The sequence below is a fragment of the Nyctereutes procyonoides genome, unplaced genomic scaffold (genome assembly GCF_905146905.1).
Source record: "Nyctereutes procyonoides isolate TBG_1078 unplaced genomic scaffold, NYPRO_anot_genome, whole genome shotgun sequence".
NCBI lineage: Eukaryota > Metazoa > Chordata > Mammalia > Carnivora > Canidae > Nyctereutes > Nyctereutes procyonoides.
In genome coordinates this window covers 44,973,237-44,997,998 of record NW_026575047.1, presented here as the reverse complement: position 1 = coordinate 44,997,998, position 24,762 = coordinate 44,973,237, and the positions used below count along the sequence as shown (strand labels likewise).

At 41.7% G+C, this 24,762-nt stretch overlaps 1 protein-coding gene across 4 annotated transcripts in view; it reads right to left on the bottom strand.

Moving 5' to 3' along the window:
* Nucleotides 1-24,762, bottom strand: part of CHD2 (chromodomain helicase DNA binding protein 2) — a 121,088-nt gene that overhangs the window by 4,753 nt on the left and 91,573 nt on the right. For 2 of the 4 annotated variants that reach the window (XM_055326039.1, XM_055326038.1), the window contains 10 exons: nt 24,124-24,262; nt 23,778-23,928; nt 22,521-22,643; nt 21,100-21,228; nt 20,044-20,184; nt 18,132-18,266; nt 12,927-13,105; nt 10,935-11,034; nt 8,578-8,791; nt 2,933-3,176 (listed from right to left, as the gene is read on the bottom strand). In XM_055326039.1, coding sequence (XP_055182014.1) covers nt 2,933-3,176; nt 8,578-8,791; nt 10,935-11,034; nt 12,927-13,105; nt 18,132-18,266; nt 20,044-20,184; nt 21,100-21,228; nt 22,521-22,643; nt 23,778-23,928; nt 24,124-24,262 — 1,555 coding nt within the window. The remainder of the gene's footprint in view (nt 1-2,932; nt 3,177-8,577; nt 8,792-10,934; nt 11,035-12,926; nt 13,106-18,131; nt 18,267-20,043; nt 20,185-21,099; nt 21,229-22,520; nt 22,644-23,777; nt 23,929-24,123; nt 24,263-24,762) is intronic. The other 2 variants (XM_055326041.1, XM_055326040.1) reach the window with 2 other exon arrangements.

Below are 24,762 nucleotides of genomic sequence, written 5' to 3'. Positions count from 1 at the left end.
AAAACAAAATACAGATTGGGATTATCAGGAGCAGGGAGCAGAATTCAGTGACTGCTTAATGATGATGGGGTTTTCTACGGGGTGATGAAAGGGTTTGGAACTGGAATAGTGATGGTTGCATGACATTGTGAATGTATTAAATTGTTACTGAATTGTTCACTTTTAAAATAGTTAATTTGTATTGTGTGAATTTCCCCTCATTAAATCAGAGAGAGAGAGAGAGAGAGAGAAGGTGACTTCAACTTCCAGTCAAGGTGGAGTCCCGGCAACTGGACTCACCCTGCTACTTGAACAAGCAAAGAAGGGACAAAATGTATAGAATCAGGCTTCTCAAGACACCAGATGTCAGTAACAAAGAACAGTGATTTCCCGAGGGATGGAAGGAGAATGAGATGAAGTTCATCATAACCCTCCCACCCCCACCCCGCCACCTTCAGACAGTTCCCAGACCTCGGCACAGGGAAGGGGAAACATCTTTCCAGAGTTGAGAGGACGGGGCAGAACCGAGGCAGCTGGAGTTCAAACAATGGGACACAAGATTACTCTGCACACACAAAGAAGTTCAAAGACCTACAAAGGGGGGGATTCAGTGATCCAGGGCGTGCCCTCGAAGAAACCACACAGGACCAGGAAATCACCACCCAGAAGATTAGCGGTGTGAGTGCCCTGCACTCACCAGCTGTACCAAAAAAACCTCAGGCTTCAAGGGACAGCAGTACCATGCAGCGCTCCTGCCTCCGTGCTGGAGCAATCAGCCCTTGCCAGAGCACTGTTCCCTTTCCGCCCAAAGAATTTTAACAGCAACACCTGGAAGAATCCAACTGTTTGCCAGTAACCTGTGTCTCACAGCAGAGCTCTGGAATACTTACAGGAACACAGAACATCCAGCACTCTGCGCACCCCGTGAGGCATCTAATCAAAAATTACCAGGCCTGAAGATAACCAGGAAACTAAGACCGTAGTGAGGAAATAAGCTAATCAACTGAAATAAACCCAAATGGTAGAATTAGCCAACAAGGATGTATACTTACAGGCTGTATTCCAGATTTCAAAAGGTTAGAGAAAGATTTAAATTGGAAAAAAGGGGCGGAGGGGTACAGCTTCTAGAAATAAAACCAATGTATGAAACACAAAATATATTAAATGGGCCTCAAGGCAGGTTAGATATTGAAAAAATAACCTCAGTGAACTTGTAGACACAGCAATAGAAAACTATCCAACAAAGAGAGAAAAAACGAAATTAAAGAAAGAGCATCAGTGAGCTGGGAGACCAACGCAAACAGCCTAATTACAGGTGTAATTAGAAATGCCAAGAGAGGGAGAACAGAAGAAATACTGGTTAAAAAAAAAATCCTAATTTGATAAGATAAACTCACATATCCAAGAAGCTCAACAGTTCTAAGCAAAACAAAGAGGAGGAAAAATACAGCAAGATGCACTGTAATTAAACTGCTAAAATCTAGTAACATAGGAAAAAACACACATTATATAAAGAGAAAGAAAAAGATGACACTTTTCATTAGAGACAGTTCAAGTAGAAGAAAAGGAACATCCTTAAAGTACTGAAAGCGTTCGCCTAGGATTTAAACCCAGCACAGATATCTTCCATACATGAAGGCAAACTAAAGACTTTCTCAGACACAGATATGCAGAAAGGATTTATCACCAGCAGACCCATCCTATAAAATGAAAAATCCTTCAGGCAGGGAAAAAAAAAAAGTCACGTTGAATGGAAATACAGATCGAGACAAAGAAATGCTGGGCAAATGCCCATTGAAGCCAGACAAGACGATACAGAAGGGTGGGCAATGAGGCGGACACAGATCCCTCTAAAGGAGACAGATGCTACTTGGCAAGACCCTCTGTCCTAATGTGTTACCAGATCCTCCCAAAAAAGAAGATATTTATACAAAATTTTCCAGATTTAAATTCAAGTCCAAACAAAGCATGTTGTTAGCCTAAGGAAAACCAAAGCTACCTAATGAGGTTAAAATATAGTCAAGTCCTAAAATTAGGAAGAATAAATAAAACCTCTTCAGGCAGGGGATCCCTCGGTGGCGCAGCGGTTTGGCGCCTGCCTTTGGCCCAGGGCGCGATCCTGGAGACCCGGGATCGAATCCCACATCGGGCTCCCGGTGCATGGAGCCTGCTTCTCCCTCTGCCTGTGTCTCTGCCTCTCTCTCTCTCTCTGTGACTATCACAAATAAATAAAAATTTAAAAAAAAAGAAAAAAAAAAAAAAAAAAAACCTCTTCAGGCATTCCTGTACTTGGTAACTCTCACAGGTTACTATCTTGGCTCATAATGGTACTATACTGTTTACTTGCAGACAGAGTAGGACTTCAAAAGCCCTTGACCCCTGAACTGTGGGCTGGTGGCAGACAAGGACTACAGGCTGGGACCCCTCTCAGGATCCTGCCACCAAGTGTTCTGAGTGCCTCTCACAAAGCTTAATAATTTGGTTGTAGACTCTAAGATTTTAAGGCTATAACTTCTCTACATTTCCTCAGAGGAAGGAAGAAAATTCTTTTCCTGTGCAAGTGGAAAAATGCAACTGCAAATAGCTCCCTCTGACCCAAAGAACACAACTTAAGACCTGTAACTTGGCATTCAACCCCTTTCTAGCCACTGTGTTCATCGGTTGGCTTGGGCCTATGATAGCTACTCCCATTTCTCCACTTAGCAGACTCTACAAGCCCAAAGCAAGAATCAGGAACCTCTCCTCTTCCTCAGCCCCCAGGAAAAACTCAAAAACCTCTACTTTCAACCATCCACTCAGTACACAGTGTCAGCTGTCTATACTGGGATTCTTCCCCCACTTCTCAGGATGCCCTGAGGGCAAAAAACATGACCAGGGACCATGCACTCTTCTCCCCTCGAAAAGTAAAACTCTTGGCAGAGGTCAAACTAGTGCCTCAGGACCTTCGGCCTACCTGTCATAATAATCTCTGTGTCCCCTGTGGTCTCGATCACTGCTGTACTGTTCATAAGGTCTCTTTCTGGACAGGTTGTTGGGTCTATAGCTCCCAGAACGGTGGGCGTCCATGTGTCGCCGGTCCCCATAATGGTGGTCCTTATACCAGTGCTGCTCATACTGATGGTGTCTGTCACTACCCCACGGAGGATTGTTGCCACCACCATAGTTAAACTTTCTTTCCCTCTGCCAGTCTCCTCGATCTGCAGGAAAAGAAAGAACAGTTTCACAACTGCAACAAATGGCTGAGTTTCACATCCACTGAAGTTTTAAACTCAGAGGCTGGCACGTGTTAGAGAAATAGACATTGAATTTCCTCCTTCATAGCCTTTCTGCTGCTGGTAAACATTCCAATAATGAGTCCCCACATTCTCTCCCTCAAATTTTAAGCAAAAAAAAATTTCACTGCCTTTCTCTTAGGAAATCCTAAGAACTATGGCTTTTTATTTTCTAAGCCTCTCTACCTTCCAATGAGATTTCCCTAAAAAAAAAAAAAATCATTAATTCAGAAAACAGCACTTGCTGAGTTTCACAGTCACAAGGTATCTTCTGTTTACACATTGAAAGTTTATTTACCTGCTGGTACCATAAGCTGTGCCTGGTCTCTGAAAATATTTCCAAACTATACATACTGATTCTATTACTCTTTTCCAGCCCACACCAAAGAGATAAACCTCCCTCCAGTAAAAAGGAATTCCTTTAACTCTGGATTTGGATCAGTGTGCTAACTCTCAAGGACAGGGCCAAACTGAAATGGTTTCACTTCTTTAGTCTCTCTTTTCCCCTGCCAGGAGAAGAATCACACTTAACTTGAATTAGAAAAGATAGCGAGCACACAAAAGTCCAGGAATGGAGGTTACAGTGGGTTCAAGTGTGACCCCAAAATGTATGTCCACTCAGAACCTGTTAAGTGTGACTTTACTGAGAGACAGGGTCTTTGCAGATATACTTAAGGATTTTGAGAGGAGATCATCTTGGATTTAGATTGGGCCCTGGATCCAAAGACAGATATTCTTCTAAGAGAAACGCAGAGGGAGGGATGAGATAAAGAGACACAGGGAGGAAGGCCATGCAGAGATGAAGGCAGAGATGGGGATGATGCAGCCTGCAGCCACAAGTCTGGGAACACCAAAGATTGCTGGTAGCCCTATACACCAGGAGAAAGGCTGGGAACAGATTCTCCCTCTCATCTCCCAGAAAGAACGTGAATGCTATCCTAATTTCAGACTCCTGGCCTCCATAAGTGTGAGAGAATACACTGCTGTTGTTTTAAGCCACCCGGAATGTGGCACTTTGTTACAGGTAGCCCCAGGAAACTGGGACAGGGGCTTAACCAGAGAGAACTACGTGGCCTCAAGGGAAATCCGTCTTCTTCATCTACAACTACACTAACAAAAACAGGCCTCCAGGTAAATGTCTCTCTACTCAATTTGCTGGTCGTTGTCTTTTTTTTTTTTAAGATGTTATTTATTTATTCATGAGACACACACACACAGAGGCAAAGACAGAGGCAGAGGAAGAGCAAAGGCAGAGCCTGCTAGAAGCAGGCTCCCTGTGGGGAAGCCCAATGTGGGACTAGATTCTAGGACCCAGGAATCATGACCAAAGGCAGACGCTTAACTACGGAGCCATGCAAGCGCCCCTTAATTTGCTGGTCTTCTAAGCATTTTTGTATTAATAATACCATGATGGAAGCCGTGCAGCTTCAAATCTGACACCATCGAAGCAAAACACAGTCGACCAGCAACTGAGAGTCATTGCCAATCCAGAGTGGGTCAGGCCAAAGGACCAACAAGTAGAAAACTTTGACTCTTTAAGCCTAATAACTTCATAGACAACAAAAAGAAACACCTTCACAACATGAAAACAAAACACTTGCAGATGGCTTCACACCAAATGGAAAGTAGTATTTCAAACAGGGTGTCAGTGTTTGCGGTATAGTGCAGATGCTTACAACTTTAGTCAAGCCATTTACTTCCAGAGAAACCAAACAGTGCTTTTCTTTCTTCTTGAACCCTCCATGAGGTAGGTCGCTGGTGAGGAAGTGCTAAGCTATTAAGGAGATGGATGAAGAATCCAAGATTTAAATAAAAGACTACAGTGAGCTAAGAAGCATTCTTTCAAAAAATCAGAATATAAAATCAGTGATGTCACACAAATAACACAAAACCAGTCTGATCCCAGGAAAAAGTCAGGACAAATAATACAATTAGATCTATGAACATGGAAACTCCACCCAATCATCTTGTATAGTAATTACCTTTCTCCCCCTCAATCAAATGGTGATCAATGAAATCTGAACTACTTAGATTTTTAAGATTAGAAGACCTGGAAGTTCTGCTTCTGGGTAGTATAGAGCAGCTTGCTGCAGAGCTATACTTCACCAAGAACAGTAAGAAAGGCCATGTAAACAAAAATTACCTGTCTGGAGACATCAAAGAGCAGCCAGAGCTACCAAGACTAGAAGGAGTAAGACTCTAAAGAGCAGAAAAGCTCAGAGAGGTAAGAGGTGATTGCCGTATCCACTGGGCGGGGAGGGGGTGCTGTGATTCTGAGCACAGGTGAGAGGCTGAATATCTGAGCTCCTCCCAGCACAGGACCAAAGACACCAGCAGAGCCTTCGGAGGTCGGAGGTCGTCTTCGGTTAGAGGGACACAGCAGAGCTGAGGAGCTCAAATGCACAACCAGTCTTCCCTTAGGACATGTGCTGAATCTTCAGGGAGCGAAAAGGCTTAAAAACGTAAATGGGAACCCTCAGAACAGCAGAGCAGTCTGGGGCAGTCTTGCAGTGCTGAGAAAACCCAGACTGGAGTTTAAGGCCTGTGGGAGGGGAGGATCAGAGAATGCTAGTACAGGCCACCAGATGAGCACTTGGAAGAGCTGAGCCCCAGAACAGGGGAACCAGAGGCAGACTAGATTAGAATGATCGCCTCACACTTTGTGTGCCCAGGAAGGGAAAGAATGAATGCTCCCTAGGGAAAGCAACATACCTGGAGCTTCCATAATTTCTAAAACATAGGGTTCCCCCATTTATTTATTTTTTTTAAAGATTTTATTTATTCATTTGAGAGGGCAAAACACAGTGCAAGAGAGCACAAATGGTAGGGGGCAGGGAGGGGCAGAGAGAGAAACAGACTCTCTGCTGAGCAAGGAGCCCAACACAGAGTTGGATCCCAGGACCCTGAGATCATGACCTAAGCTGAAGGCAGATGCTTCACTGACTGAGCCACCCAGGTGCCCCACAGGGTCCCCCATTTCATAAAAAATAACTAGGTATGCCAAAAGACAGGACTTTAGACTGAAACCAAGAGATATAAAACAATAGAAAAGGACACACAATAATTCAGATACTGAAGTTAGCAGGTAAAGATTTTTAAATAACTATAATTCTCTGTTCAAAAAAAGAGGATGATGGGGAAAATCAAGTTTTCTAAAAGTTGAGAATTTTACAAGAAGACTGACATGTATTCTTGAAAAGAATCAAATGGAGGGTGCCTGAGTGGCTCAGTTGGTTGAGCATCTGCCTTCAGCTTGGGTCATGATCCCGGGGGTCCTGGGACTGAGACCCACTTCAGGCTCCCTGCTCAGCAGAGTTGGCTTCTGCTTCTCCCTCTGCCTCTGCCCCTCCCCCTGCTCATGCTTGCTCTGTCTGTTCTCTCAAATAAATGAATAAAATCTAAAAAAAAAAAAAAAAAGAATCAAATGAAAATCCTAAAACTGAAGTTTAGAAAGAAATATATACTTCACTCTGATTATTATGGAATGCCTGATCCTTTGTAAAATCCTATACCTATGACTTCTATAGATAATATATACTTTTAGCTTTGATTCTATACACTTTTTTCCCTTTCTTCTTACTTGTATCTTTAAAATTCATGCTCACTGTAATCAGTGAAGCAACAGAAGATGGAGAAATTAACTTTCTACAATCACCCTTCCATTCCCAGCATCCTGAGATCACTGGTACTGTGCATGTCTTCACATCTTTCTGGATGCTTATTCAAACATATAATATGGAAAACGGTTTGGTGGTTCCTCAAAATATTAGAGTTACCATATAACCCAGCAATTCCACTGCCAGATATATACATATACCCAAGAGTTGAAAACAGGTACTCAAAAACTTACACACAGATTGTTCACAGCAGTACTATTCACAATAGCCAAAACATAGAAACAACCCAAAGATTGTTCACAGCAGTACTATTCACAATAGCCAAAACATAGAAACAACCCAAACGTCCACCAATCAAAGAAGAAACAGACTGTGTCCAGTGTCCATATAATTCAGTCACAAAAAGGAAAGAAGTCCTAATACACGTTATAATATAGATAAACCTTGAAAATACTGTGCCAAGTGAAAGAAATCAGACACATATAGTATGATTCCATTAAGAGGCAGTGTCCCAAACACATGAACCCAGATAGACAGAATACACACTGGGGGCTACAGGCAGGGACTGGGGAGAAACTGCCTCACAGGTGTGGGATTTCCATTTGAGCTGATGGAAATGTTCTGTGATTAAAAGAAATGGTTACATCACACTGTGAATGGACTAAATGCCACCAAACTGGGTATTTAAAATGGCAAGGTTTGGGGCACCTGGGTGGCTCTGTTGGTTAAGCCTCTGCCTTCCACCCAGATCATGATCTTGGGGTTCTGGGATCAAGTCACACAGCAGGCTCCCTACTCAGCAGGAAGTCTGCTTTTCTACCTCTCACTCTGACCCTCCCTCTCGCCTGCTCCTGCTTGCTTTGCTCTCTCATGCTTTCTCTCTCACAAATAAATAACATCTTAAAAAAAAAAACAATAAAAAAAATAAAATGGTAAAGTTTATGTTATGTGAATGTCACCTCAATAAATCTAAACAGGGATGCCTGGGTGGCTCCAGTGGTTGAGCGTCTGCCTTCGGCTCAGGGCATGACCCTGGGGTCCTAGGATCGAGTCGCACATCGAGCTCCCTGGAGGAAGCCTGCTTCTCCCTATGCCTGTCTCTGCCTCTCTCTGTCTCTCTTGAATAAATAAAATCTTAAAAAAAAAATCTCAACAGACATATACAGGTTTTGTTGTTGGTTTCTCTCTTATTTTTTTAATCTCTAAAGCCAACTCATTCTTTTTAATAACTGATGATAGTACATAGACTAACAATGTCCTACTATTTATCTCATGATTCTCCTGTTAATGGATATCCAAGTTATTTCCAGTTTTTTGCCACTGTAAGACTGGAATGGCATACTGATACATCCTCATACACACAGAAAAAAAGCTTATGTATTTAGATATTTCAGATTATTTTCTGGAAACTGTAGCAATTCACTCTCTTAGCTATTTTTGTGTATTCCACTCTTTCAGTATTAGCAGTTTGAACCATTTCACTGTGCTATATAATGTAAATTGCTCCTCTCTCAGCTTGTTTGTTTATGGTGGCCAAGTTCTTCTTCAAGCTAGAGTAACAGCCTTTTAGATCTTTACTGCATGGTCTGTCTGAGACAGGAGACAATAAAGTCCTAAAGGAGAACAAAGCACAAACGTTTAGCTGCTACCTTTGGAAAATAAAATGATTCTTTTGGCATCTCTTTTTAAAACTCCACTTAATGACCTACCTGCATTACTAAAGTGTCTCTTGTTGGGGTGATTATAGTTATCTCGTGGGTGTCCATGCATCTGTGGGCCGTGGGAGGCAGGCAAGTGAGGCTTCTGAGGGTGAAGGTTGTGTGGAGTGTGGGACTGAGATATCAGGGAGTCCCGGCTGGAGCCTGAGGCCTCTGGTCTAAATGGCTTCTTACCACCAATTACATCATCTTTCTTCTTTTGCTCCTGAGAATAAAAAGAAACCAAAGACTCTTAAGCCCCCAGGCTGACTTCACAAAAACAGTACAGAGATCATCACCTTTAAGTATTCCCCTCCTGCCGGTCTTGGCATCCCACCTGCCACCTACTACATTCTTAACAAAACATGTTTGTAAATTCCCCCGAGCTCCCACAGCATGCCAGCTTCCTAGAGCAACACCTCTGCTGACAAATCCTTATGAGCATGTGCACATGGACTGCTGGCTGCCCCCGCATAGGGCATGCATGAACAGGTGCCCAGGCTGTCCTTGTTCTCACTCAGAGACTTAGCTTGGACCATGTAAAACTAGGACCATCAGCTTTCCTAGAACCAACAAGCTCTGACTAGCCCAGTGGGAACTAGTTCCTATGCCAAAGTCATCAAGCTAAACATTTAATGTTTACTTCTTTACCACACAAGTAAAATGTGATATAAAAATAAAACAAAATACAGTAAGAAAAAAATAAACGTAAAGTGACCTAAAATCTCATCTCACCACCAAGGGAATTACTGTCTGTAGTTTGGTCCATGTCCTTTTAAGCTTGTATTTTTTCAACAACGAAAATATTATTTGGTATTCTTCCTTCACTTAATGTACTGTGAAATTTTTCTCATGTAAACACTTATTTGCACCATTTTATTATGGCTGAATAATACTTTCTAACATGGATATATCATCACCTATTTAATCTATTCCTTATTGTTGGACATTTAAGTCATTTTTACTATAAATTTGCTTATTTTATTTTTAAGATTTTATTTATTTATTTGAGAGAGAGTGAGAGCCAGAGATCAGATAGAGGGAGGGAGTGGGGAGAAGTAGACTCGCCACTGAGCAGGGAGCCTGATGCCGGGGCTCAATCCTAGGATCCCAAGGCCATGACCTGAGCCAAAGGCAGATACTCAACATACTGAGCCACCCAGGTGCCCCTATAAACATGTTTACATCCTTAATTGACAAATCTGACTGAACTATCCTTCAGAAAGGCTGTGACAGTGTGTACCCCCCGAAGTAGGACCACTACTTTCACTCAACGATGCTAACTTCTGATACTTAGACTAATGTGGCCCTTTACCATCATGTTTCTAACTTTATCGTGTATAACTTCCACTCCCCACTAGAGGGTCTTTCCCTCCTGGAGCTTTTCCTGACTTTTCTCTCAGACTTTTATAACACTTATAATTTGCATTAACATTCAGTGACATTAATATGTTATTTCTGTATGTTACTGCTAGATCATACTCTTCCATATAAAATTAAATTATAAAGTAGTTAAAAGTCCTTACTACTCTATAGTCCTGGACAATGCTAAGCAGTGTAAGTTCAAGCAACAAATACTTCTGAGTACTGCCCCATGTCTGACACCATTTCAGGCATGGAGAACAAAGCAGAGGGATGAAAGACATAACATCTCCACCTTCACAACAAAGCTGACATGTTAGTGGAGGAGGTGTTAAATGTTCACAGACTGGCCTTAAATGGCTGATTTGGGAAGGGCCTACATAGCAAGTCAGCAGATCTGAAAGTGGGCATGCCAGCATAAGGAACACTGCACTGCCCCTGCAGAATCAGCAAAGTCACTCAAGTGCCCATCCTCTCTATGCCAAAGAAGGGCACTTCTGGGCACCTTCTCATATTTGCTCCTTGACATGAGCAGTTGGGCTGCTGCATACAACAGCTAGAAGGACACCAAGTATACATGGCCCAGAAAAGAAAAGAAAAAGTATTTTCTGCCCACAACCCTGTTGTTTACCAGGAGCCACGTTTATAAGCTAAAATAAGACTGTGAATCAATGATTCTGGGACATAAGAACACAGGGTCACAAGTCCTTGTCAGAATGCGAACACGCTTTGGTTCTAATACGTTGGCTATTTTTGTCAAATCTTACTGTTACTTTCATACTACAGTGGCATTCCAAGAGAGCACAGAGCTAATATCGCCGAAGAGCACACTGTGCCAGTAGGCACCTCCCCACTGCTAGACCTACATCTTCTTCTGTAACCAATGACCCTTCTAGCACTAACAATATCATCCCATGATCATCTCCCCAAGAAAAAACAGTAATTAAAGAATTTTTCTATGGAACCAGTTTTTATCTGCATATATTAGGATTAAATTTGTATTTTACCTCCTCTTCTTGAGACCTTTTCTTATGAGCCATCTTGTATAACTTATGCAATTTTCGAGCATCAAATTCTGTAAACTTGGAAACAAAAATCCATAGGTTCCTAAAATAAAAAAATATACAGTTCTAATAAATTACAGAATTTTTTTTTTTAAGATTTTATTTACTCATTCATGAGAGGCAGAGAGAGAGAGAGGGGCAGAGACACAGGCAGCAGGAGAAGCAGGCTCTAAGCAGGGAGCCCGACATGGGACTCGATCCCGGGTCTCCAGGATCACACCCGGGGCCAAAGGCAGTGCTAAACCGCTGAGCCATCCGGGCTGCCCAAAGTACAAAATTTTTTAAATGACTTTTTGTTCTCTCTATTGATGGCAAGCTACTGAATTCTGCTATGGATATTCTCCCAAATGTAAAAGTTAAATGACAGAAACACTCCTTCAGGTCTGTGCTTCGTTAACATAACACATCTTTAGATGCCAGAGTCAACAGCATCTGACCGAGGAGTCTCCTAGCTAAAATCCCTTGCTTTACACCAGCACCCAGGAAAGTCCTAGAGTCTTCCTGCACATTTCACACCTCCTGGACTCTGCCACACAAACCATCATTACCATCATCTTCCAGGCTGGGACCTAAATACATTCAGGTACCCTCATGTTGCTGACCCTCCTTCCTTCCCAGTTGTCGCCACCAAGGCCTATCACTTCTTAAAACTCCCAGAAGTGCCTCCACTGCAATACCACTGCACTCATCCTAGCAAGGCATTACCGTTAACGGGCATCTCGAAGAAGGAGGCAGTAACTCACGGTGAGCTGGAAAAGGGAGTCTCATCTCCTTCCACACTTCGTAGTAAACAGTATCGTCACATCATGCCACCCACAGAAATCATACTGGCTCCTGAAGTCGTAAACCTGCTGCATCGTGTGCAAAGCCACTTCCCTTTCTTTGTAAGATCTTCTCTAATGGACCTGGGTCTTAACAAACCCTACAAACCTATGAAACCCTACAAACCTCTCACAGTTCACTGCCCTACTTTTAAGCCTTTGCCAAAGCCTGAAAACTCTCATCTGAGCCCTACTCTTCCACACCCAGCTCAAGGACACCTGCCCACCTTTCCTAAGAGTGTCCTCCCTGCCTGTTCTTCTGCAGGAGAAAGTTGTTAACAGTATACGGGGAACAAAAGTAACATTTTGAAGCTTAATTTTTTTTTATGGGTGTGAAGCATGTGGTAGATAGCATCATAAAGAAGCTTTCTTAACTGCCACTTTTCACTCAAAACCAGTCCACTGAGATTGGGCCTCTTATACCAAGATAATTACATAAACTACAAAGTTTAGGAGTTCAAAATAACTTTGGATTACAGAAAGAGACTTAATGTTACAGTGATCTTTAAGAAAGAAATTTCAGTTGTATTTTCTTAAAATATCAAAAGTAAATACATAAATGAATATATATGAGCCATGCAAATTAAAGTTCTGGATTAAACTGGATTAACTCAAATTAACTACCAGAGTTCTTCAGTTCTGAATTAACTCAAATTACTACCAGAGCTCTTCAGTTATCTGAGAGAATGGAGAAATGACAGTTCTGGTGACTTTAGTCTTTGTTTCATGTCATGTGTTAGGAGAGAACTATTTAAATAGTTATCACATTGTATCTATCAACCTGAGGCAGGTAAAGTCATAAGACTAGATCCAGGTTTACAGACCAAGTGTGTGTTCTGACAATAGACCAGTAAATCTGGTACTCCTGCTGTTCTCTTATGAAATAATGACATCCACCTACCTATTCAAAAGACTGGTCTCAGTGGAATGGCCTATTACAGGAAAAATGGAATTGAAGCCTGCATATTACTAATACACGGGTTTTTATTGGGGGAAAATATTTTTTCCATTAGGTGACTCTGAACCTTTTATAAAACAAAAACAGAACATACCTCCCTCCCTCCCCCAACACACACCCACAGTTTCCTGGCCATCTGAGGCCAAGGTTACTGACCTCCTCCACAGTTTGATATGCTCCTGGTCTGAGTAGGCTTTAAGGCACTCGGCTATCCGGTCTCCAATTTTCAGGAGGCAGTTTCGGGTGTGCTCCAGCTGTTCCTGCACATTGAGTCCCTTGTCAGGTTTGTCCAACTGTTTCAGTGCCTTTTTCACAGGCCTCATCCTCTCTTTGCACTGCAACAGGACAACAGAGAAGAGACATGACACACGTGCAGCAGAAACATCTTGTCTTTCTGTGCCCTAAATTCCCAGAGAAAACCCAGCTCACCCTCATGCCACGTTACTGCTAGAGGAGGGATGGGTTAAGGCTCCGGGAACAAGTACAAATGTACGTCAGGAAAACCTGAAGTGCAGGTCCAAAAGAAGCCCTTAGAGCAACGACTCCTATACCTTCATTATAGCTCAAAATGTTGTTTCCTCATCTGCAGGAGGGGCATGATAATACCTCAGGAGGTCATTGTGAAGATAAAATGAGAAGATTACAGAACTAACCTAGAAACACCAGATAAACTATCTAAAACTACAGAATAAAATATTCACAAGTCCTTTGGGCTTGTAAGATACTAACTTCCAAATAAAGATGGTGAGCTGTAAACAAGAGCTGTTTTCTCCCCCTGCCCAACTCCACTGAACAACAGTAAAGGGAGTGTCTTAGAGATGGGCCCTCAAACCAAGGGAAAATGCAGAGAAAACAAGAGTAACAAAATACTGGCAGCAAAGGAAATGACTTAAGAGACCGGAGATGAGAACCAACCTGGTTTATACTGTAACATCCCCCACAGAGGTGAGCGACGTATCTCTGAAGCAGGAGAGAGTTAAAACTAAGGACTGGTTTTTTCAACAATACTTAGAAGTAACAAATACCCAGATTCACAAGAGACACCCAAACTTCCAACTCTGCTCAGCAAAAGGTACAGAGGTTATTATTGAAGGAGGATGAAGGAGAGGTCTCTGAACTGCGCAACACAGGCACAGGGGAGAGGCAGGGGTGCCACACTGAAACAGGAGTAATGACCATGCATATACCAGAGGAGTCAGCACCTGGCCTTCTGCCTCCCAGACTCCAGAATGAAGAAAGTCAGGCCTTCACCCTTCACTCAGGAGACTGGAGGGTCCTTGTCCACAAAATCTGACCATCTAAGAGGAGGAACTACTCCCTGCCAGCCAGTCTCCCAATAAACCAACCCAGCCACATCACCGAACAGTGATCACACGAAGTCCACCAAGCTCCACTCACATGCTCAGAGCTTTGGTCGGATGGTTAGTCCCCTACTCCCAAATGTGTGTGCAGACAACCAACAATTCTAAATCACCATCACCTGAAAAAGCATCTAACATGAATGATGGAAAATAAAGAGAACCACGGACAGGAAAGAAATCTTAGAAATGAAACAAGAGAAATAAAAAGCTTAAAAGAAATAATGAGAGATAAAGTGGAGGGGATCTCCTAGACAGCAGAATTTAAAAAGCATGAATGAAAAAAAGGAAGTAATATTGGGAACCACTCCCAGAGTCCAATATCCAAAAACAAAAACTTCTATAAAGCTAAAACTAAGAATTAGGAGGAAATCACCATACAATAATTCAAGAAAACTTCTAAGACACATAGGGCATGGCTGTCAACCATAAGGCTTCTGGTACAACAAACTAAAGATGACCATGAAGCTTCACAAGAAAATCCTGAAGCTTCTATCTGTGGTAATTCCATTTACTTTCCAGAGTTATACTTCAATTTTCAAAAGTGACACAAAATTAAAAGATGTATCACAACCTGGAAGGAGTCTCTAAGGACTATAATGGGTAAGAGATTAGTATCATGAACATGTAAAGGATTTCTATAGAAAAGCTAAGAACAAAAAAAAATTTTTTTTAAATAAAAATAAATAAAAAATAAATAAAAAAGAAAAGCTAAGAACAAATTACCAAAATAGGCGAAGTATACAAACAGGCAATCTGCTGGAAACATGAATGCCTAACAGATACAAAAACAAATGTTCAACTATGCCACTGATCAATTTCATACTCCTCAGATTAGCAAAAATTAATAAATCAGAAATGACCAAGTGTTTCTGAGACTGGGAAGCAATCAGAACTCAAATTCCCTGCTAGGAATGTATAAATCTCCACAAATAGCTTAGAAGGGATAATTTAATAGTACCTAGTAAAGTGGTGGACATGCGTGCCCAAGGAAAGACCCAGAGCTCTGTGCAAGCTATACACCTTAAAAAACCGCTCATACATGTATAACTAAGAATATTTACAAGAATTTTGCTGCCATCTACTTTTAGTAATTGACATTTGGAAAACCCTAAGGTTATCTATAGGAGAAACCATCAATTGTGGAAGTCATGATACAGAATAATATAAACTTAAAAAAACATTTTTTTTTTTAAGTAAGCTCTATGCCCAGGGTGAAGCTTGAGTTCACAACCCTGAGATCAAGAGTGGTATGCTCTCCCAAATAAGCCAGCCAGGAGCCCCTGAAACAGTTTAAATTACCAACATGGGTAAACCTCAAAAATAGAGATGCTGTAGGAGGAAAATCAAGCTACAGGATATACACAGTGTAGCATTTATATAAAGTTTTTAAACATGAAAAGCAATACTGTGTGCTGTGTATGGACAAATGGGAGGCTGTGCACTAGAACAGTTAAGAACCCAGGTGCTCGTGCCACACAATCTGGGTCAAACCTTTGCCCTACATCTTTACTGTGTTAACACATAACTTATGTAACTCTCTTCATTTTTTTTTTTAAGATTTTATTTTCATTTATTTATTTTTTTAGAAAGAGAGTGAGTGAGAACATGAGCAGGGAGCGGGAAGAGAGGCACAGGGAGAAACAGAACTTTATCCGGCTCCCTACTGAACATGGAGCCCAACTCGGGGCTTGAGACCACAACCCTGAGATCATGATCTGAGCTGAAACCAAAAGTTGGAATGTTTCACCAACTGAGCCAGCCACCCAAGTGACCCTAAAGATTTTACTTTTAAATAATCTCCACACCCAATGTGAGGCTCAAACTCACAACCTTAAGATCAAAAGTCATGCTCTTGGTAAGCCAGCCAGGTGCCCTTCTTCATCTTTATTTTTTTAGTAAGTAAAGTGGAGAGAATTACCTATCTCATAGGATTGTTGTGGAGAAAAAAAAAAACAAAAATGCACAAACAGTGCCTGGCTATTTATGTGAGTCATTATTGTCTTTACAGACCAACAGAAGTCATAAAATGCTAAAACCAAACATGAACAGTAACTGAATCTGAAACCAGCCTTACTTCTGAGAGGTAAGAAAGGAAAGTTTAGGTTTAGAGTGAGAAACAGTAAGGCCTTCAACTTTACTCTGAGTCTTAAAATTCACATATGACAAGGTTTCGTGGTACCTGTATCACTATTATATTCCTTAAATTTTTCTATAGTTTTTAAAGATTTCATAATACTAAAACATAAAAAAAGCCAATAGGTGAAAACATTTTTAAAAATAAATGGTTACTATTAGAAATACTGTGTTAGGATTTTCTCTTATAAATATTGGACTAAGGAAAAATCAGGAAAAGGTCAGCAAATCAGATGCTGGTTGTACAATGAATTTATTCATTCAGTTTACACATTCATTGATATACCCTTTTCATTAAAAATATTTCTTTAGACATACTTCTAATACCTAAACATACTTTACATAAGAATCACTACTTGCCGTCAGCTCAGGACAGAACAGTATAGAGAATTAAGATTAGGTAAGTACAAAGAAAAAAATATATATATACATATGTATATAGATTTTTGAGAGTAAGGAGAAAGGAGCAATGAGAGAGGAGACTACCTTACAGGATGAGATCAATATCCTATCCTTTGCTGCCACACAGCAGGAGTATCTTGATCTGGAAGATCAGGTTCTCTTTGAGACTGAAGTAACGGTCAGTTAGCTGTGATTTACACACCTCTGGGAAGAGAGGTGGGAGGAATCACAGAGCACAGCACATGTGGACCATGGAGCCCTGGTGAAGGGTGAGGGTCCCTGAGGGCATGCTAGTCTGTTTCCATTCCCACTTGAGACCTGGTCCATGAACTCCCTTTCCCTATCACATTATCATCTCACAGGAGGAAAGAGACAGTGTCCTAGGCCACAACTTGGCCATGACTTAGCCCCCAGCACTGAGGTGTGGGAGTAAGAAAGATACACCATGCTCACGCACACCATTGCTCTAGCTCACTCAGCCAGGACTCTGGCCTCGTCTCATGTCGTGCTGTTCCCTGGTTCTCACCACACCAAGCCAGAGTGGCCTTCTGTGACCTCCTTGCTGCACTACAGGCAGTCCCTGCCACACAGCCTTTGCACATGCCATTGCCTGGCCTTGACATGTTCTTCCCTCCCCTCATCTTTTGTGACCTTTCCCTCTTCCTTCAGAACCCAAGTCAACATCATCTCCTTAAAGCTGCCTTCCCGACAGCCCTTGCCTGGGTCAGATCCCCTTCTCACAGAATCTTCAGAGCATCTGCTATCCCTCTCCCAAAGCCCATCCCAGTAGCACAAGCTTCATCTGTATGGCTATCCGACTATCTTCCCTACTCAAGTGTGAAGTCTGCAGTGACAGTAGTTCTCTTCGCAACATCGTAGGTAACTCTGGGGTCAGCACACAGAGCGTATTCAATAAAATTTAGCTCAATGAACATGTCTGTTTCCCAAATGCCTCTAAGGGCCCCTGCAGCCTTTCTCTTTTTTAAAAGTTTTTTTTTATGTATGTATGTATTCATTTATTCATTTATTTGGGAGGGGGCATACACAGGGTGGAGGGAGAGGGAGAGAAAAAAGCAGAGAATCTCAAGCAGACTCTGCACTCAGTATGGAGCCTGACACAGGGCTCAATCCCACAACCCTGAGAGTATGACCTAAGCTGAAACCCAGAGTCTGACACTTAACCAACTGAGCCACCCAGTCTCCCACCTCCCCTGCAGCTTTTCTGACTGGGAGCACAAGACAAGAAATCGAGTCCCCAGACTTCTTTCTCACTAGAGCATAAGGAAATCTCTTCCTGCCTATCTTTCCAGAGCAAAAGGTCTTTAGATAGTAGAAGCAATGTATTCCAAAGTAACATACTAATGCTCAATCAAGACAGCTAAGGCTGTAAGGCTGGGCCCGAGAAAGGCAGAGCCACAGCAAGCACTATGGCCACACACCAGCACCCCTCCATTTCAAGACTTACTATGCTGAATGTCTCCTGGTCCAGATCATCATCCTCATCCTCTCCAATGGGGACAGGTTCACTTCCTGCTGTAATATGGACAGGACCCTGAGATCGCTTTGATTTACTTGAAGATTTGGCATCACCACCTTTAGGCTTTTAAAAAAGAGTTACAAGGAATCATTGTCATTTGTGCAATCCTGCCTTGTAAGCTGGACATCTTATCTATGCCACATCACTCCAGAGAGTAAATGTGACAGGCTCAGTTCACACAAATGGTAAAATAAAGTCATCTAAAACATCCACAGGTGAAGACTGTAAATTGGCAGAGCTCTTGAACAGTATCATGTATCATGTTTTATTAAGAGCTTTATAATCATACAGTTTCATCTAGGAGTCTGTATTAACTACAGTGCTGTAAATGATTGATGTGTACATGAAGCCACATGGATAAATCTCATTTATCCATGAAAGGATGGAGATACATATATATATATATAATAACTTCAGGTATAAACATTTAAAAAAATAATACTATGCTTTGTTTACAATTGTATATAACATATAGTAAAGGTATAAAAAACACGGGCAGGAAGGTTTCAAACCAGGAGAGGAGAAAAGAGGGAGGCAGAATAATGAAAGTGGGAAAGAGGAAATGGAGAGGGGCTTCAACAGTATTTGTAATGAGCACGAAACACAAAATACATCAGCTCAACAAAAGGCACTGCAAATAAACGTGAAAAAATGCTGGCCACAGTTCTATCTGGGTGGTGGATGAATGGATGTATGGGAAATGGCTCCCTGTACTTTTATATTTTGGAAATACTTCACTTAAAAAAAGAATTTGGAGTACAAATGCAAATGTATCTGGCACAGCAAGCTTCCTAACATAAAAAAATTTGAAAGTGATTTCAGCATGGTAAGTGTACACTGCTTCCAAGGTGTTATAAATAGAATCTTCTTTATTTATTCAAAGTGATTTTAATCCTTATTCACTTGGAAAAGTTGTTTCTTATATACTGCTTCTGTGGGGAGAAAAGGCTGCCCAAGGAATCTGATTTGATCTTCATTTTGTACTTACATATATAAGAAAAGTTCCAAATATCAAAAAGTCTACTAGAGATTATCAATAGATGGTGGAATAAAAGCAGGATTAAGGGTTAACTGCAAAATAATTTTTTTAAAAAATATTTTATTTATTTATTCATGAGACACAGAGAGAGAGAGAGAGGCCAAGACACAGGCAGAGGGAGAAGCACGCCCCATGCAGGGAGCCTGACGTGGGACTCGATCCCAGGTGTCCAGGATTAGGCCCTGGGCTGAAGGCGGTGCTAAACCGCTGAGCCACCAGAGCTGCCCCCCTCCTTTTTAAAAATATTTTATTTATTCATGAGAGACACAAATGCAAAATAATTTCATCAGAAGCCAGAAAGCATACATGCAACACTCTACCAGAATCCTGAGGTTTGGGATTCACCTCACAGAAGTCCCAAAGGGAAGATTATATAATAGCTGGGCTTTTCATTCATTTCTACTCCAAAAGTTTCTCTTGGTATGTTTGGGCTGACTCCTAAACTTTTCAAATATTCAAATTCATCTATGGATTGTACTCTTGTACCGTGAAAATGAGAACAGATTTCAGGTCATTACTTGTAAGTGCACATTTCTCACCTGTCCTATCCATTCAAAATTTCCCCTCTGAAATAAGTAATAAGAGATCAACTAAAGGCCTTCTGTATTATAAATACCCCACAGTTGCACGTTTCCTCTCTGTAAGAAGAGGGGCAGGTATCCCTCTGACAGCCCAGGCCTTCCTTCTTGGATGTGCCCACAAAGACGATTACTTCAGGGCGCTCCAGGCCCATTCTGTCTAGGTCCTAGCAGAAATCTCCGAGGCTATGGGAATCTCAGTAAAGCACAAGGACGCTGATACCTTCTCTTTCTTATCTTTTGACTTCTTCCTTTCCTTGTCCCCTTCTTTGTCTTTCCTAGAACTCATTTGTTTCTCCTTGTTCTCCTTGTTCTCTTTCTTCTTCTGTTTCTTTTTCATTGGACTTTTTTCTAAGCCATCATCCTAGAAAACAAACAGGGCTGTGAGCTTTTGCCACAACTTTATATCTACTCGTCTACTTTCTAGAGACAGGAGCACTGTCCGCAGTGGTTCATCACTGCATCCACACTAAGCTTGTTTTCAAGCACACAGCCCTAATGCAGGCGCTCACACAATTCTAAGCTCTCCGGTAATCACCAGGTAAGCCTGTAGCAACAGATGCTCTGCAACTCATATCCTCTCTTAAATTCTCATAGCAACCCTTCAACCATAAGCATTATCATTGCCCTTTCACAGATAGAAAAAAACTGAGGACCAGAGATATGATATACCTGTCACCAAGTAATTGTCACGGTTGCTACAACTTTTTGAATTCATTTGTGCATGACAATTTCATGCCAGTTTCTGTACCCACTGCTGATCCTCTTGGAGCTAATCTCAAAGTACAATCACACTCAAAGGGCAACAACATAAAATCCCATAAGGCTGTCACTCACTGAAACAACACACTGAATGCTTTCACTTTGCTTAAACCAGAGGTCACAAACTGGCAGGCCCTGGGCCAAACCTGACCCACAGATGTGTCTTATTGGCCCACGATAAACTAAACTGCAGAGCACCTGCCCCCCTGCCTCAAGCATGAGGCTCCTTGTGAGCTGCAGTCCCCACCACTACTCCATCTTCTTCAACCACAAGACTGGGTGTCACAGGCCACTGATCATTACACCTTGCATGGTTCGCTTCATCTACTTCCATTACCCATGAATCTGTGATGGTTGGCTTAAATGAACAAATTGCTCTCTCACTGGGTAAGCAGAGACATATATATTCTATTTTCACTTTATTGACTCTGCATATAAACCAAACACATTTTGAATGGTTTTATACCAGTTGGCACAATAAATGTAGGCAACCCTCAACTGAAATCCAGCCGCATACCTTTACTTCTCCCTCTTCTGATGGATTGTCTGAGTGTCTAGGAGATGAAAACTCAACCCCATGCTCATCTTTCAGCCTGGGTTCTTTGTTTTCCTTCTTTACTCGAGGCTTCCGCTTCTTTAATTTGGCCTGGAAAGGAGAGAAAATGATGATAAAACCACAAACCTGAAAAAGGATGACCAAATAACGTTAGAACTCTTTAGAGCAGTAGCAGCCACTAACTCAAATGAGAAAATTCAGAGTTATTTCAAAAGGCTATCATCAATTTTACCTGGGGGTGGGTGGTGGGGTGGGGAGAGGAAAACAGTAATGTAAGCCCTACACATGTCCTTACACCACATAAAAGCACCCATATCCTTGACTGTATTAATTCCAGTGCTCAGAATTTATGCTAAAGATAGAATTCAAAAGAAGGAAAAGCACATTTATGCACAAAGACACAAACACATGAGACTTAGCAGTAACATTAAAAAATCTAGACATACGCTCTATCTAAAAATTAAGGGAAAGGTTAAAATACTGTTGATCCCCTCAAACAGGATACAGACATATAAAACAAGTATAAACAGGACCTAATCTGTCCCTCCAGAACCCAACATATAGTTCATACTCAACATGTTATCTGGAGAATGGCACTACTTTTAACACTATTACATGAAAAAAAAACAAAAACAAAAACAAAAACAAGGTGTGGGATCATCGTGATTTTCTTTCCCTAAAATTCATTTTGTTTATAATACATGGAAATATATGCAAAGGGCAGAGCTCTCAGAGCATGGAGAACACACACCCAACAAGGACCGCTAGTACCAGATATAACATCTCACTGTGATTGCCAGCTTTCTAGGCCTGAATTTGAAATGAAAAATTGGGAAAATAAAAGGAGATAAGGTTCAAATGAGATCATAAGCAACTTCTTTGGTATTCTGTACAGAGTAAGTAAGGCAGTCAGAACTGAAAACCAGCTTCTGCATTAACTGTGGATTCTATCCATTGTACCTCTGGGACCCACTGTTACAAGTAGCCCAGGGTCAGTTATACAAGTTAAATCTGGTGGTATTCATACAGTAACAAGAACTGTGGTCCAAAATTGAGGAAGCAGCTCCAAAATTGAAAAAACAACAACATATATGTCTGGATCAGTGGCACTGGGAGAGGTGAGGACTATTCTGAGGCAGAACTGGAGGAGAATGAGCTTGTAAGAAAGTTGTCAAAATGTTCAGGCCAATTACTGAATGAACATTCCTATTATTTATTACCAACCAAACCATCATTACTGGAACTTCAAAAGCAACACCTAACTATGGGATGATTGCATTGTGTGCTGCGCCCAGAGAAAGCAGGCATCCCTTCTCCTACTTAACTGTGCGGGGTGGTAGCCTCAGCCCTCTGAAGGATGCTCTGCTGGCAGCTGCACTCACCTCCTCCCCGCCCGTCACAGCCCCCTTCTTCTCCAGACTCTTCCTGAGCAGCTTCAGCAAGTAGTCCGCTCGGGTCTGCAGTTGCTTCCCCTGAGGCTTTTTATCTGTCTCCACAGGCAGAATCTTCAACAGGAAAGGAAGAGAAGCACCCGCCACCACCCATGTCCCGGTTAGTGGATCAGGATACATACAGTCAACAAAGAACTAAGCAGTCCTTTCCCTCCCCAACCACCCAAAATACAGATAAAGCCTCAGATCCTATCTCATGTCCATGGCTCCCAGTCACTGAAAATCCCTTATGAGCCGTTCTCATTTTACAAAATGGGATGGAGAAATCCAGCTCTCCCACTGGCTCCTACCTGTGCTGTTAACAGGGTAGAACAACTCAGGTAGGAGGGGCTTGTTGGCTTCATCTGCTAGAGCATCCCAGCCGTCGTGGATTTCCTCCTTCCAGGAGCAGGGAATCCCTGGAGCTAGGTTAAAGCTTCGTTTTAGATTGAAAATGCTTCTTAGAGCATTGCCGGAGAGCACTGAGCTATGCCAGGACATGATCCGTCCCTGCTACCACAGCTGGACCTCTCAGGCCAGGCTGGATTTGGTCTCAGTGCTTATGGCAGGGTGCTGTCACCCTCTTAGAGCATCACACATGGGATGAGCATTGTTTGACGTGCCAGGAAAAGCCCTGCCAGGAGCACAACATGGAGCGCATCCTACTAAAATTTGAGCCAGTCAGCTTTCCCTGCTTATAGCTCTGAGTACGGCCTTACTACTTGGTAGCCTGATTTACAACAGATAGGGTGGGAGGCTCGATTCTGTGGGAGAAGTACAGCCAATATTTAATTCCATTACAAAAAATACCAAGGTGTAGCTCATTCTTTGGAGAACTGAAACACAATTGCTTCAAATATTGTTTTAAACAAGAGGGCCAATGATTGAGGCCAAGGAATCCTTGTATTATTAATAATCTTACCCTGGTATTTGTTGCAATAAGATTTGATGTATAATAAGAATTAGAATTTTAAGATTTCTCCTGTGATTTCCCCAAAATTTTACCTGGCTATTATCTTCATCTAACAGTACCACAGTCCACTAAAGATGGTAATATTCCCCAAAACAAAAGAAATCCCAGGAATTTATTACTGTACTAATTTCCAATGTGATCCACCAACCCCAGAGAATAGTTAAAAATAAGTTATCAATATAAAAATGTTATGTAACAAATCTTCTGGAAATCTCCAGCATCACAGATTTACTTACTTTGTCAGTTAGCTTAAGCTCTGGATCCGTCTTAATTAACTCCCAGTTTCCATAGCCATGTTCATAAATTCCCAGCAGTAGTCTTGAATCATCCTCCACCCCCCACTCCACATCAAAATGTGCAGCTTTCACTCGGCAGGTTAAGCAGTATCTAAAAGGATTTCAAAAACAGGAGGACATGAGGAGGGGCCTTTAGAATTTGGAAAGGAACAAAAATGAACATGGACAAAGCACTGTGATGTGTTAAACATAAGACCATGAAAACCCTACATAACACACAACTCTTAACTTGGAATCGCCTTTCTGACAGCACAACCACTCATGCATATGCACAGAATAGACTCACTTTTTTTTTTCTTCAGGGTCCACAGGGATAGATTTATGCAGCATCTCAAACTCTTCCTCATGTTGTATAATGGATTTCACGTTAACCTGAACGCCCGATATTTTGATTGTTGGGCCTCTTTTTTTCCCTGGTCCTTTCCCTAAAGGATACCAATTTCACATCAGTTAAGTGAGAATTTGCTGCAGTTCCACAGAAAACATTATCAGCACACCCTGAATGCTTATTCACACTTGATATGTATCTCTGGTTTATTGTTAGTTTTAAGATGACCTAAAGTCAAAAAAGCTTTCCAATTAACAGGCATAAAATATGGGATCCCTGGGTGGCGCAGCGGTTTGGCGCCTGCCTTTGGCCCAGGGCGCGATCCTGGAGACCTGGGATCAAATCCCACGTCAGGCTCCCGGTGCATGGAGCCTGCTTCTCCCTCTGCCTGTGTCTCTGCCTCTCTCTCTCTCTCTCTCTCTCTGTGTGTGACTATCATAAATAAATAAATAAAAAAAAAATTAAAAAAAAAAAACAGGCATAAAATAACCTCTAAACAATTCAGTTTTTTAAGATTGAGGATTTTTTTAATCCACTAGTATTTATTTCTATTTTAATCTTCCTATCTTTTATATTTTGGTTCTAAAATTAAAAGTA